The sequence below is a fragment of the Cololabis saira genome, chromosome 1, assembly GCF_033807715.1.
Source record: "Cololabis saira isolate AMF1-May2022 chromosome 1, fColSai1.1, whole genome shotgun sequence".
NCBI classification, from domain to species: Eukaryota; Metazoa; Chordata; class Actinopteri; order Beloniformes; family Belonidae; genus Cololabis; species Cololabis saira.
Window position 1 is genome coordinate 50,077,821 of NC_084587.1, and position 13,615 is coordinate 50,091,435.

Here is a 13,615-nt window from a genome sequence, read left to right on the forward strand (position 1 = left end):
AATCGTTCAGACCTGCGTGTGATCAGGTCTGGGTCATTTGAGTTTGTATCTGAATTATGCACATCTTCATTTTCCTCATTTTGGTTAATTGTCTCTCCAGTTGGTTTTTTTGTTTAACTGCTGGTTTCCATCAACAGGTTCATCATTTTCAAAGTCCTCCTGACACACAGGTTGCACCACATTTCCTACAGTAAAGTCTGATACAACTCAATTTTATTCATATAGCGTCTATTACAACAGAAGTTGTCTCTAAAATCTTTCCAGAGAGCCAGAATATGACCCCTGAGCAATTATTACATAAGCATAACATAAACAATGGCAGGTAAAACCCCCCCTAGTGAGAGAAAAACCTTAAGCCAAACAGTGGCAAGAAAAAGTCCCCTTCAAGCCACTGCACATCTTGGAGCCACTTCTCAGAGAAAAGGTATTTTCCTTGGCTCTTGCTCCAGTAGGGGTTTCTTTGTAGGTGGCGGAACACCAAAGAAGCTGCATAATGTCTGTTGCTTTTTGGACATATCTGATAGTACATGTGTAAGGTTAGACGTGATGATTGGTCGCAAAGTACGCAAAGGCGCGTAGTAACACAACTGTCATTACGCATTCCCAAATTTTTGTACATATCTATCTATATGTATATGTATATATATATATATATATATATATATATATATATATATATATATATATATATATATATATATATATATATATATATATATATATATATATATATATCTATATCTGCCGGAGGCCAGACTGGGCAGAGCAGGAAAAGAGAGAACAGACAGAGAGAATGAAGAACAGAGAAAGGAGAGACAGAGCCACAATGGCTAGCTAGTGCACTGCAGAGATAACTATATAAGCAGATGTAGACAGCAGACACTGGGGTGGCCGGGGGGGGGGGGGGGGGGGGGCAGGATGTCAGCAAGCATATAGCAGACATCTACGACAGGTGGAAGCAGCAGTGGGATGATCAGAGGGGGGGGACTGCAGGTCAGCATGCAGCTCCTGAAGCTCTGGTCTGCAAACATGCAAAGAAGAGAAAAAGGGTGGGGGGCAGACCAGCACAACAAACTACTAGAACAATAGACAACAATGATGGTGATGAGATACTTATAATAAACAAAAAATGGAAGAGGAGAAGAGAAGAAGGGTGATGGGCACCGCCCAGTGGATCATGTTGGTGCCCCCCTGCAGCAGAGGCCTATAGCAGCATATCAACCACGAGACTAACTATTATAGTCTTGTTCTATAGCTGCAGCTATGACAACTGACTCTAACACACTAGATTTTACACTACCTAGAGGTTTACTAACACTAACTAGAGATTTACTAAACACTTTTAAGGGTGGAGGTGGTATCAGCCCCCTAAACCCAGATTGAAGTTGTTTCCATAGTAACGGTTCCTGATAGCAGAACGCCCTCCAAATCTACATTTGGATCCTCTAGGAACTACGAGTAAACCTGCACTCCGAGAACAGAGAGCTCTGTTAGGAACGTAAGGTACTATCAGGTGCTAGTCTAAGAGCTAAGCCGTTTTTGGGCTTTTTTCGCAAGTAATAAAATGTTGAATTGGATTTTGATTTTTACGGGTAGCCAATGGAGCGGCGCTAACACTGGAGAGACGTGGTCTCTCCTGCTGATTCCTGTCAGTACTCGTGCTGCTGGGTTTTGGATAAGCTGGAGGATATTCAGCAAATTACTTGGACATCCTGCTAATAACACATTACAGTAATCGACTCTAGAAGATACAAACGCAAGAACTAGTTTTTCTGCATCACTCTGTGAGAGGATTCTCCTAATCTTTGCGATATTACGGAGATGGAAAAATGCTATTTTCACTTTTATCCCCGATCTTCGTCACCACCGTGGTGATTGTAGAATCTTACTGAATGTTATTTTTGTCTCTGTAAACTTTATCTTGTTTTTGCCTTTTTCCTATCAATACGTAATGGTGTTGTTGGCATTACTTGCTAAATGTGTTCAAATTTGTAAAGATGATGAAGCTGTTCAGTGTTTGTTAGTTTTCCCTACCTAGAAACTGTAGTAACACAGCTTTCTGGCGTTAGCAGAAGTTGATGCGGTGGGGTTTCACAACACTTAGATATGCACACAGGGCAATACATCAGTTTGAACTGGAAAATGAAATGCGTTGTTGAAATTAGCACACCTACAAATCATCCAGAATGTAAGGACAAATACATAAGCATACGTATGTTTCACATTAAGTAAAGTGAAAGACCCCCAACACTACCTCCCCTCAACTCTCCCTTTCTTTTTTTCCCTCTCCATGCATGTCTGTGCCACTGCACCTCTAATTGAAACCACACCATGTCTCTTTTTATCGCCAGACTCTTTCACAACTTCAAACAATTTGTCTGTCTGCAAACACACTGCCTGCAGTCACTCCGAGTCCGTGTCAACAGTTTCCCTCGTGTTGCGATAGAAAGAGACGACATTTACTTTGTGGTGGATCATGTAATTGACCGTGTATGTGTGTCTGTGTTTTCGTGTGTACAGCATTTTCAGGAGAAGTATATTTTTCTTGGCATTTCGACGAAATCCAAGCAAGGTATCTGATTACTGCTGTTATTCAGCATGATAGTTTAGTTTGTTTTTACTTACGAAGATTGAAAAATATATATATTTCTTTTGTTTATATTCAAAATACAGTGAGACTTATGAGAAATTATTAAAATTAATAAAGCAATTAGGGTTACATGGAGGATGATGAACCTTATACATCGTTATAGAGTTTAAGTGGCTATCACGGTTTTCTTGAAAATTAAAGGAAAAGAGAGCAGCCCTAGCAGTTTTTGTGCAATTGGAAAGAGGTTCAAATCTGAAAAGTCAAAAGTTCCACTGACATTGGTAGAAGGCACCACATGCATCGCATACTAAGGCAATTTGATTAAGACCTTTTTTGCTTGCAGTATGTTGTTTAAAACGAACTCATGCAGACTTCAGTGTAGTTTGCCCAACCGCCTTTAACAGCCAAAGTTATTTATCCTGGAAAAAAATACTCGCCCTGCAAAGGCAGCCAGGCACCAGAAAAACACTCGTAAACAGAGCATCTATAAAAATGAGTTATGTTCCCACCTGTCTCTTACACCAAGTACAAAGAGTAGTGTGAGCAAAATATTGTGACAGCATCAAATCAAGTCTATTGTTTTGTTTTGAGTAGGAGGTTAATGATGATATACTCAACTGCAGCTGCTCCAGCCAAGAAGAACCATTTCCAGTGAAGAGAGTTGGAGTTATTTACCTAAGATTGTATAAATTCAGTTGAAATCACATAACGCTAATAACTAAGAAATTACCTTCTAAAGGCCTCAATTTCCATGCAGGCATTACAATGTACTTAGCGGGTTTTTTTAGAGGTTAACAGTTGTGAGTAGAACATTATATTTTTATATTTTAATAAGCTCTATGATCTCAGTGCCACAGAGTATCAGAAAAGCATGTGAGCCATCTCGTCCATCCAATGCTACAAAAGAACGTCATGACAGTCCAATGGTCCTTGAGAATGCATTTCTTGAAAGAGACAACTAAATGGGTCTCTTTATGATGATGTTTATAGTTTTAACATAAAGTCTACCTGATTAAGGACCCCTCTTAAGATAATAATGTTCTCAAAACAGGGAGATGCCATAAATCCAAAGTAGCCCTTTATATTCAGGACTGAGTGATTTACGAGCCGTTTTGAAAGGCTACATCTTAGGTTTCACTTTCAGTTTTCGTTGTTATTGCTTTGGTCTGAGTTGTTGCTGCTGACAGTAGTTTCCTAAAGTCGTATTTTACTACTTTAACTTAGAGGTTATGTGTTTTAATGGTGGTCTTTAGAAGTAAGTGAGGCAGTGAAAGAGGAACATTGTTGAAGAGGTAAGGGGTAAGGGGTAAGACAAAATGGGAATAATGTAACTAAAGAAATAAGTTTCTTCAAAAACGGTGGTTCTGCTCCAACCTGTGACAGGATCCATGTCTTGGTAGGCGTGTTTATTTGCATGCCATTCGCTTCTTTACAGCTTATGAAATATAAACTCATCTAAAACACATTCTACCCTTTTATCATAACAGCACATGTATTTGAATATAAGTATGAGTAAACATTTTCAGTATAATTTTCTCGATGACGTGAGTCTGTCACGTTGTTGTGAAGGGGTTTGCTGCTTCAATTCATTGGCCACGGTTACAAGATGTAACCCTAACCCTATTTTCCTTCGAGTTTACATGGAAATAGTAATTTTGAATTGAGTTTTACATGGAAAACACGTTTGATCGGCTTTATTAAGGTCTGGGGGTTGGGAAGGTTCTGATTGGATAGGGGGGGGACCGGAAGTTAAACTACCGGAAGAAAAACTAACTTAGCCGCTACAACTTTGAAAAGCTCACAATTTTGATGTTTCCTGTTTCCATCTGTTCTTTTAATTATTTCCAGGTCCTCCAAGCTATTTATTAAATAAATGGTCTCTGCTCTTGACCAGCGTTTACTGTGTGCTGCCATCTTGAAACTTTGTTTGGAAAACCAGCCCAGCGTGGAATATAAGCGTCATGGAGACAGACGGGCGAGGGAACGAGCAGAAAGAAAGACCAGAATTAATTTAAAGAGGAATGAGTGAATACATGATCACGGAATTATTCTATTCAGATTTAAAATCAGAATAAACCAGCCACTTACTTCGGAATTAAGTTTAATTCGGAATGGCCATTTTCATTTGGAATTAGGTGTTTATAGGTGTTTTTAAATCAGATTTAATTTTAATTCTGAATTAAAGAGGAATTAAACTTCCCATGTAAACGCACTGAATGACCTATGCAGCCATGAGAGATCAAATTCCTTTGCCGAGGGCACTGATACATGGCCGTACCATCACAGAGCCTGGCCTTTGAGTTTATTGCTGGTAACAGTCTGGATGGTCTTTTTTGTTTTTGACCTTTTGTTGACCTTTGTTTGACCACACAGTGATAATTTCTGCCAAATAAGATCTAAAGTATTGATTGATGTGATCAAAATCAATTGTGTGATGGTCTTTCTTAGATGTCACCAAACCTAGAGCTATCAACATCGCCTCTGGATAAGGTTTACTATAAAGCAGGGGTTGGGAAACCAGGTCCTCGAGGGCCGCTGCTTTCACATAGAGCACTGCGCCCACCGCCACGGCACGGTGAAATTAAAAAATTTTCAATTTGGGCAGGCAGGCGCGGTGCAAACGCAGTGGCAGGCGCGTGCTCGGCGGCAGAGCGGTCCGCTCTTGCGCCGCGGTAGCACATACACAATGAATGGGAAAGCTGGCGGTGGTCTGCGCACTTGCACCCTCTCTGTGAAAGGGGTTATAACCATTGTTGTTTTTCCCGGGGTACAAAAGAGGAAACTCCTTCCACATTCATTTCTGACCAATGAGAGAACAGTTGGTTCATGACATTTGTTAACAACTTTGAACCGCTACAGACGGTTTCCTTGTGAACACAAACGCCACAAACGAAAAACGAAACAACTGTTTCGATTTAGCCCCTGAATCAGAACAAAACAAACGGGCCACAGGTCTGAAAACTCCCTATAATATACACCTGTGAATTCCAAGGTTGTCCTTGAGTACTTGTTCCCCTAAGGTCAACCCAAGAATTGCCCCTTGGATCAATGTGTTTATTTGTCTGCAGTCTTCCAGTTGGCTTAGCATAGGCTGGAGGTTGAGACTGGGCAAACTGCCATATCACATGAACTCCTAAATATCTCAGGGATCCCATTTTTTTTTTTTTTTTTAAGGAAGTGCTTAGTGTCTGTCCCAGTCAGCACCTGTAGGTAAGATGAAAAGACTGGAATTTGAAAGATTATGTAAGAAAATAATATTTCATGTGAGATTATACCTCATTTACTGGAGAAATAGTGTCTGTGCTACTACTAAATATTTCCCCTCCATTTAGCCCGCACTTGGGGAATGTTTCACACTTGGGGGTAGCATAAAATAATTTATGTGTTAGCAGGACTAATAGAAGTATTATTTTGTAGAAAGAGACTCTATGTTGACATCTTTTATCATTTAAAATTGCCAGTATAATTAGACTACATATTCCATCAATATACAAGCAGAAGGAAAACAACTGAAGGGATAACAATCGTCTGAGCAATGAATCTGACTGAAACCTGACTAGTAGACTGGCAATGTCTTTTCTGCAAGTAAGCAAGTATACAAAAGATAGATGTAAAATTCAGAGTCAAGTCTGACATTTCTTTGAGTTTCTTGAAAGGTGAAATTAAAATGAGCGTAGGACAAAGCCAGAGAAGTCCCACAATTCAAGACAAACACGCCCTTCAGTCTGTAACCCCCTCACAGCTTGTATTGATGTTAGAAAAGATGATGAAACAAAGCAGATTATCGAGAACCAATGTGCTTAAATTCAGAGATTTAGTGGACCTTAAGAGAGCGCAATTTATGTTTAAAATCAACAATAAAACACTTCCACATTATCACAATTCAAAAGCACCTATAAATCAGAGGCGTATAATCCAGGTGCCATAAAGTAAAATTCCAGTCCAGCAGTTGTTCCAACCGGTCACTAAACCAGCTCCTCTGCAGGTAGTTGGTAGGTTGTTAGTGAAAACCCCTGTTCTTAATGTACAGGCTGATCCAGAAACATGGCAGGATTTTTACTTTATGGCACCTGGATTCTACACCTCTGCTATGAATACAAAATGATTAATACATATAAAACAAAGGTATAATACACATAGGCAGGTACCTCTGGACATGTTTATGTAAGTGTGTGTATGTACCTGTATGTGTGAGTGTATGTATACATATATACATATATACAAAATTGTATAAAATTGTGTGTGTGTGTGTGTGTATGTATACAGTGCCTTGCGAAAGTATTTGCCCCCCTTGAACTTTGTGACCTTTTGCCACATTTCAGGCTTCAAACATAAAGATATAAAACTGTAATTTTTTGTGAAGAATCAACAACAAGTGGGACACAATCATGAAGTGGAACGAAATTTATTGGATATTTCAAACTTTTTTAACAAATAAAAAAACTGAAAAAGTGGGCGTATTAACCACGTAAGTATTAACTTAAGGGGGCTGAATAATTTTGCACGCCCAATTTTTCAGTTTTTTATTTGTTAAAAAAGTTTGAAATATCCAATAAATTTCGTTCCACTTCATGATTGTGTCCCACTTGTTGTTGATTCTTCACAAAAAATTACAGTTTTATATCTTTATGTTTGAAGCCTGAAATGTGGCAAAAGGACCAATAAACTAAACTAAACTAAAATGACCTACAATATGGGACAGCGTCCCTGCAACAGAAATTATATTTTACATTGTCAGCGGGTCATGAACTTGCTGCTGTCACTTTATTAACGGCCGCTTAAAGGAGCTTGAGGCCGGATTGTGGCAAGATTTATGAAAAAAATCCGTATACATTTTAAGTTTTCTAGTAATAATGTCAGATGAAGCGTTCCAAACCCAAAAGAATGAGCCCTCTAGTGTATCTCTCCTTTGCCTTGAACAGGCTGTGTGCTGCAAAATGTGCTGCAATTCGGTCCCGAATTTCCCGCGCTGGGCTGTGGATGTGACGTCACATGACGCTGCATGCACGTTCTCCCCGTTCTCCCGTGCCGGCTTCACTGTTGGCTGCAGAACCCCCGACGGCCGTCGTGGTGAAGGGTGGCGCTAGAGAGTCTCATTTCTTAAAAGGAGCCTCAAGCTCCTTTAATGCATGTAGAGTCCATGGAATAAAGTGAATAAAAAAAGACTAGTTTTGCACTTATGTTGTCATCCTCATTCATTGAGTTGTTTTTAACACTGAAATAAAGTCGTAGCTGCAGATCTGAGCCTGGGCTTCAGTATTTCCTGTACTGGAGATCCATTAACTCCATGATTCTGATAGGAAATCTTCCTGCATGTCTCTTCTCCAGATGTCCCATAGCCAACAGAACGTGTCCCCCTGGGCAGATGTGGAACATCAGGCAGTGTCGGTGTGTCAGTATGGCGGCCAGCGTGCAACACATCTCCCCTCCTCTACCGCCGCCCCCGCCAAGGCCCTCCCAGCAACTTCACGGTGAGTGTTTACACATTTACAAAGGGCTTTATCTTGTATCTCTTTTTATTCTCAGGAAACATTGCAAAGGAATCTGTCTTTGCTTATTTTTGCTGAGGACGCCAAGAAAAATAAAGGAGAAGGAGGAGATAAAACAACAATTATAGCAGCAGATAAGCATTCATTGAGGGAAGAACTTTTGGTTCCGGTTTGCATAGTGTTGCACAACTTAGATACTCTCAGTACCATAATATTACCATCGCTGGTATTTCATTATTGTGATTTGCATTTTTTGCTCAAGTCACTTTAAACTCAAGTCACTTTAGATATAATCCATACTGTTTTTAAATGCTGCTAAACCTATTTTGCTACTATGTACAGGACTGTCTCAGAAAATTTGAATATTGTGATTTTCTGTAATGCAATTAAAAAAACAAAAAATGTTATACATTCTGGATTCATTACAAATCAACTGAAATATTGCAAGCCTTTTATTATTTTAATATTGCTGATCATGGCTTACAGCTTAAGAAAACTCAAATATCCTATCTCAAAAAATTAGAATATTCTGGGAATCTTAATCTTAAACTGTACCATAATCAGCAATATTAAAATAATAAAAGGCTTGCAATATTTCAGTTGATTTGTAATGAATCCAGAATGTATGACATTTTTTTTTTATTGCATTACAGAAAATAAAGAACTTTATCACAATATTCTAATTTCCTGAGACAGTCCTGTATGTTTTATGTTTGTTCCCTTGTTTGATTGTATTGTTTGACTGAATTGTTTTTATGTTTTCTGTGGGGACTGCGGGTGAAAACTAGCCTTTCTGCTAAAATCCGGTGTATTTATGATGCTTAATATAGTGTTCATTAATATGCATTGTCCCGTCTAAATAAACTTTGATTTGATTTGATCCTGATACTCACCGCCATGTTCAGCCCACTTACATATGTTTTCCCAATGCAGTAGAAGATCTCATATGGGAATTGTTTCCTTAAAAAATACAAACCATTTAGCACCAGTGACCACAGACAGCTGCTCTTCCATTAATGCCCCCCCCCCCCAAAATTAAAGTAACATCCAGTAACCCAAGTCAAACCTTTTCTGCAGTAAGTGGATCAAAAACACAGTCTTGCATGTTATGCAAGACTGTGAACAATATCTTTTCTTGATTTAGGACAACTTTGATTAAATGTTTTTATCCACTTCGAATGTTAACGACTGTTGTTTTTCAAAGTAATAAAAAATTCTAGTGCATCATTTACAAACAAAAATCCAGACCCTTTGTTATGACTTCAAACTGCATCATGTTTATCTTTATAACCAGATGTGTCCAGGGCTTGACTAAAGTTAATTCTTAGCAAAGTAAAAATGCTGCACAGTTCAGAATTTGAGGCAAGGCAAGTTTATTTCTATACATGTATATATACATCTATAATTTAACAACAAGTTGATTCAAAGTGCTTTACAAAGACATTTAAATATAAATAAAGAGCATGATTTAAAATTTTAACCAAAAACAAAGAAATAAGAACCATAGATACAAATCTGATAAAATCTGTAGTTAAAATATGATCAAGTTTTGGAACTGCAGATTTAGAGCTTTATTCAGGTGCAGCTGAGAACAGGTGAGTCTTCAACCTGGACTTAAATACACTGAGTGTTTTAAGCTGGGCATACACAGTGTGATATTTTAAATCATTTGATTCAGCCCCATCTCAAACTGCACGACTAGATCGCTGAGTTCAAAAGTTCACAGCCCACGATTTATGTTCTCACACTGTACGACCCGATGCTCTGATGCGACCCGTCTGCTCACACTATACGATCATAATCCTCCCGTCGGACTTCTGTTACTGGAACTGCAACGTCAAAAAGAAGTGGAAGAGGAGGAACCCCGAAGTGGGAGACACCAAAAGATGCTCAGCAAAAACAAACGCGCTGCCTTAAGCCTGAATTATGGTTCCGCGTTAAATCGACGGCAGAGCCTACGGCGTAGGGTACGCGGCGACCCGCACCGTACGGTGCGGGTCGCCGCGTACCCTACGCCGTAGGCTCTGGGTTGGTGTAACGTGGAACCATAAATCAGCCTTTAGCAATTTGTGCCATTCTGTGTGGCGATAAATGAAAAAAGATTAGATAACGTCGTGATTGGACAAGGAATTGTCTGGGCAGACGTGGGAAATGCAGTCTTTTTTTCTGCTATTAAAACATGATTTGTAATGTGAATTTGCAACACTTTAAACTACAAATAATAGTTTTTGATGTGACATCAGAGATTGCACATGCTCTCTGTGAAAGGATGAGGCCAATCGGGTCGTAGCTGCTTCAACTGTGAGATTCCTTCACGAGGAGTGACCAGGATTTCAAACACGTTTGATTTTCTTGCGAGCACACTATTTGTGATCGGGAGCTCGTCGTGAGGTGTTAATCTCTCGTCGTGAGGTGTTAATCTCTCGTCGTGAGGTGTTAATCTCTCGTCGTGAGGTGTTAATCTCTCGTCGTTACCCCACGTATACTGCCCGAGGCACGACCAACGATTGGGTCGAAATCTGGCCCGATCCAAAAAATAGTCGCACGACTTGAAAATCGGTTAAAAAAGAGCCGACAATCGCACAGTGTCTGCCCGGTTTTAGCTGATCTGAGGCTTTCTGGGAGTTTGTTCCAGACATGTGGACCATAGAAGCTGAACGCAGCTCACTGGTTCTGACTCTGGGAATTGATAAAAAACTGGATCAGGATGATTTGAGGGTTCTGGAAGATTCATACCGGGTCTGGAGGTCACTGATGTGTTCTGGTCCTGGACCATTCAGAGCTTTATAGACAAATGTGATTTCAGATTCCAAAATTTGCAAACAATGTTTGTACAAAACATAACCCATGAAGTCACATAATGTCTATTGACCTCTGCAATAAATCTGCTGCATAGCAAAGGTCAAGGCAAGACCAATAGGCTTCAATAGATATAAAAAATCAAGATATCAGCAACCATCCAGATTCTTCCAAGAGTCTGGCCATACTGAGTTAAAGGGAAGATATTTTAGATGACCGAGGGAGCTGAGAACCCAAAGGTGACGAATGGTTTCAGAAGTCATCTGTCTGCCAGGACAAGCATCTCACACAATTCATCAATCAGACCTTCTTGGCAGATCAACAGATGGAAACCACTCTTGAGTAACAAGCATATGGCAGCCTGCCTGAATCTCTTATCAGATAACATTAAAAAAAACAGTTTGAAGAAAAAAGGGAAGTATTTTTTTCTGAACTACAAGAACTTTAAACATCATATCTTGATACCATGAGAAAATCTTTGTCTCGTGGTAACACCAAATGCAGTGCAGCAGCTGATGGCATCAATTCATAGTAACGTCTTGTCTGCCAACTTTTTAAATTTAAGTTGATGATTTTACGACTTAATTAGCAATTAGCGACCGAAGAATTAGATGCGGACTACTAAATATACGATCATTAAGCTCCAAGTCTCTGTTAGTAAACGATATAATTACAGAGAGCAGGAGTGATATTTTCTGTTTAACAGAAACATGGCTACAGGAGGAAGAGTCAGCCCCCGGGTCTGGCAGTCAGAAGGCACGCCGATTTTTTCCAGTGGCCAACCGCGGTACTGCAACCAAAAATCCCATGCGGCCCAGAAAGCTTTTTTCCCATAGACCGCAATAGTAAAAGAGAAGCCTCTAAAACTGTTCACAGGACACCTCCAGCTGTAATCACCGGCTATTACTAATCTTTGTATTCTATATTTTTAAGTCATGGACTTTATATCCGTCAAAAATGTTTTATAACGGCCAGAAAAGTCAAAGAAAAGTCTCTTTCTGGGCGTGACGTCACGGCTGACGTCACAGCCGTGTCCGTGCATTCCACGGATGTTTTATATTAATATATATTATATAATTATATTATATTAATACATTAATAATATATGTAATGCTATACATGTAATAATATACATTAATTAATATATTATATTAATACATATTATATTAATATTCGCGTCATTGCCCCGGGGCATGATGGGAGGCCCCAGAGCATCATGGGAGGTGACTCAACTGCGCATGCTCTATGGGCCGCATAACGCGGAAGTAAACCCGGAAGTCAGAGATTTTTTCGGCGGATGCGCTGGCTGAGCAGAATGCATTGAAATGAATGGGCGGCCATTTTTGACGTCCCATCCAGTTTTATAATAGATCCATGGGAAGAGTATGTTAGTTTGAATGAATCGACTCTGCCCGGCTACTTTAATCATCATATTCCTAGAAGCACGGGCCGAGGCGGAGGAGTCGCAGCAATTTATAACTCCAGTCTCCAAACAAAATCTGAACCTAAATGTGATTATAATACAATCGAAAGCCTCACGCTTAGTCTGAAATTCCCAAGTTGGAAATCAGAGAAGCCAGTTGTGTTAGTTGTAGTGTACCGGCCCCCTGCTGGTGGTTATCTGAAGTTTCTGTCTGAATTTTCAGATTTCCTATCTGGTTTATTGATCAGTACAGATAAATTCATCATAGTTGGTGACTTTTTTTTTTTTTTAAGATTTGTTGTGGCTCTAGTGGCCCTTTTATTGAAGTTGCAGACAGGAAGGGGGTAGAGAGAGAGAATGGGGATGACATGCAGCAAAGGTACACAGGCCGGGATTGGAACCTGCGACCACTGCAGGAGGACTGTAGCCTCAGTATATGAGCCGCTTGCTTAACCCACTGTGCCACCGAGCGGCTCTAGTGGGTGACTTTAACATTCATATGGATGTTGAAAGCGATAATCTTAAGTTAGCTTTCAATTCTCTTCTAGAATCGATGGGTATCTCACAAAAAGTAAACAAACCAACGCACTGTTTTAATCATACCCTGGATCTCGTTCTCACCTATGGTGTTGAAACTGATGATCTGTTGGTGTCACCTGTAAACTCCCTCTTATCCAACCACTATTTAATAACGTAATAATAGTTTAATAATTTAATATTGTCGATGTTGAAGCGCAAAATAGGAGGTATTATTTTGGCAGATGTTTGTCCGATGAAGCTATTGCTAAATTTAGGGAGGCCATTGCTCATCTTACGACAGTGGAAAATAGTGATAGTGAAGTAGTCGAGGCCAGTGACCTGGTTCTACCTCTGCAGATGTTGACATGCTAGTAATACTGCTGATTTGCTGCACTCAGCTTAAGTTGCAGTTGCTCCGTTGAAAAGGAGGGTTTTCAACCATAGGAGCTTAACTCCCTGGTATAATTCAGATATCCGCATGTTGAAACAAAACATGCGTAAAATGGAAAGGAAGTGGTACTCTTGTAAGTCATGAATTGAAAAATAATTTAATAGTATATAAAAAAGCCAGGCTCTGACGTGACTCTAGACTGTTTCGATTCTGTAGCCCCCCTGAGCTGACCTCACTCCTCAATAGAGCTAAATCAACCACATGTATGTTAGACCCCATCCCGACTCGACTATTCAAAAATATTCTTTCTCTTATTGGCACGATAATACTGGACCAGATCACCTTATCCCTAAACTTAGGATATGTACCACAGGTTTTCAAAGGTGCAGTAATTAAACCGTTAC

General features: G+C 39.7%; 1 protein-coding gene across 1 annotated transcript in view; it reads left to right on the forward strand.

Annotated features, from left to right (window-relative positions):
• The window catches only part of vegfc (vascular endothelial growth factor c), a 127,824-nt gene that overhangs the window by 98,260 nt on the left and 15,949 nt on the right, over positions 1 to 13,615 (forward strand). The window contains exon 5 of the mRNA XM_061733135.1: positions 7,919 to 8,061. Within this exon, the coding sequence (XP_061589119.1) occupies positions 7,919 to 8,061 (143 nt within the window). The remainder of the gene's footprint in view (positions 1 to 7,918; positions 8,062 to 13,615) is intronic.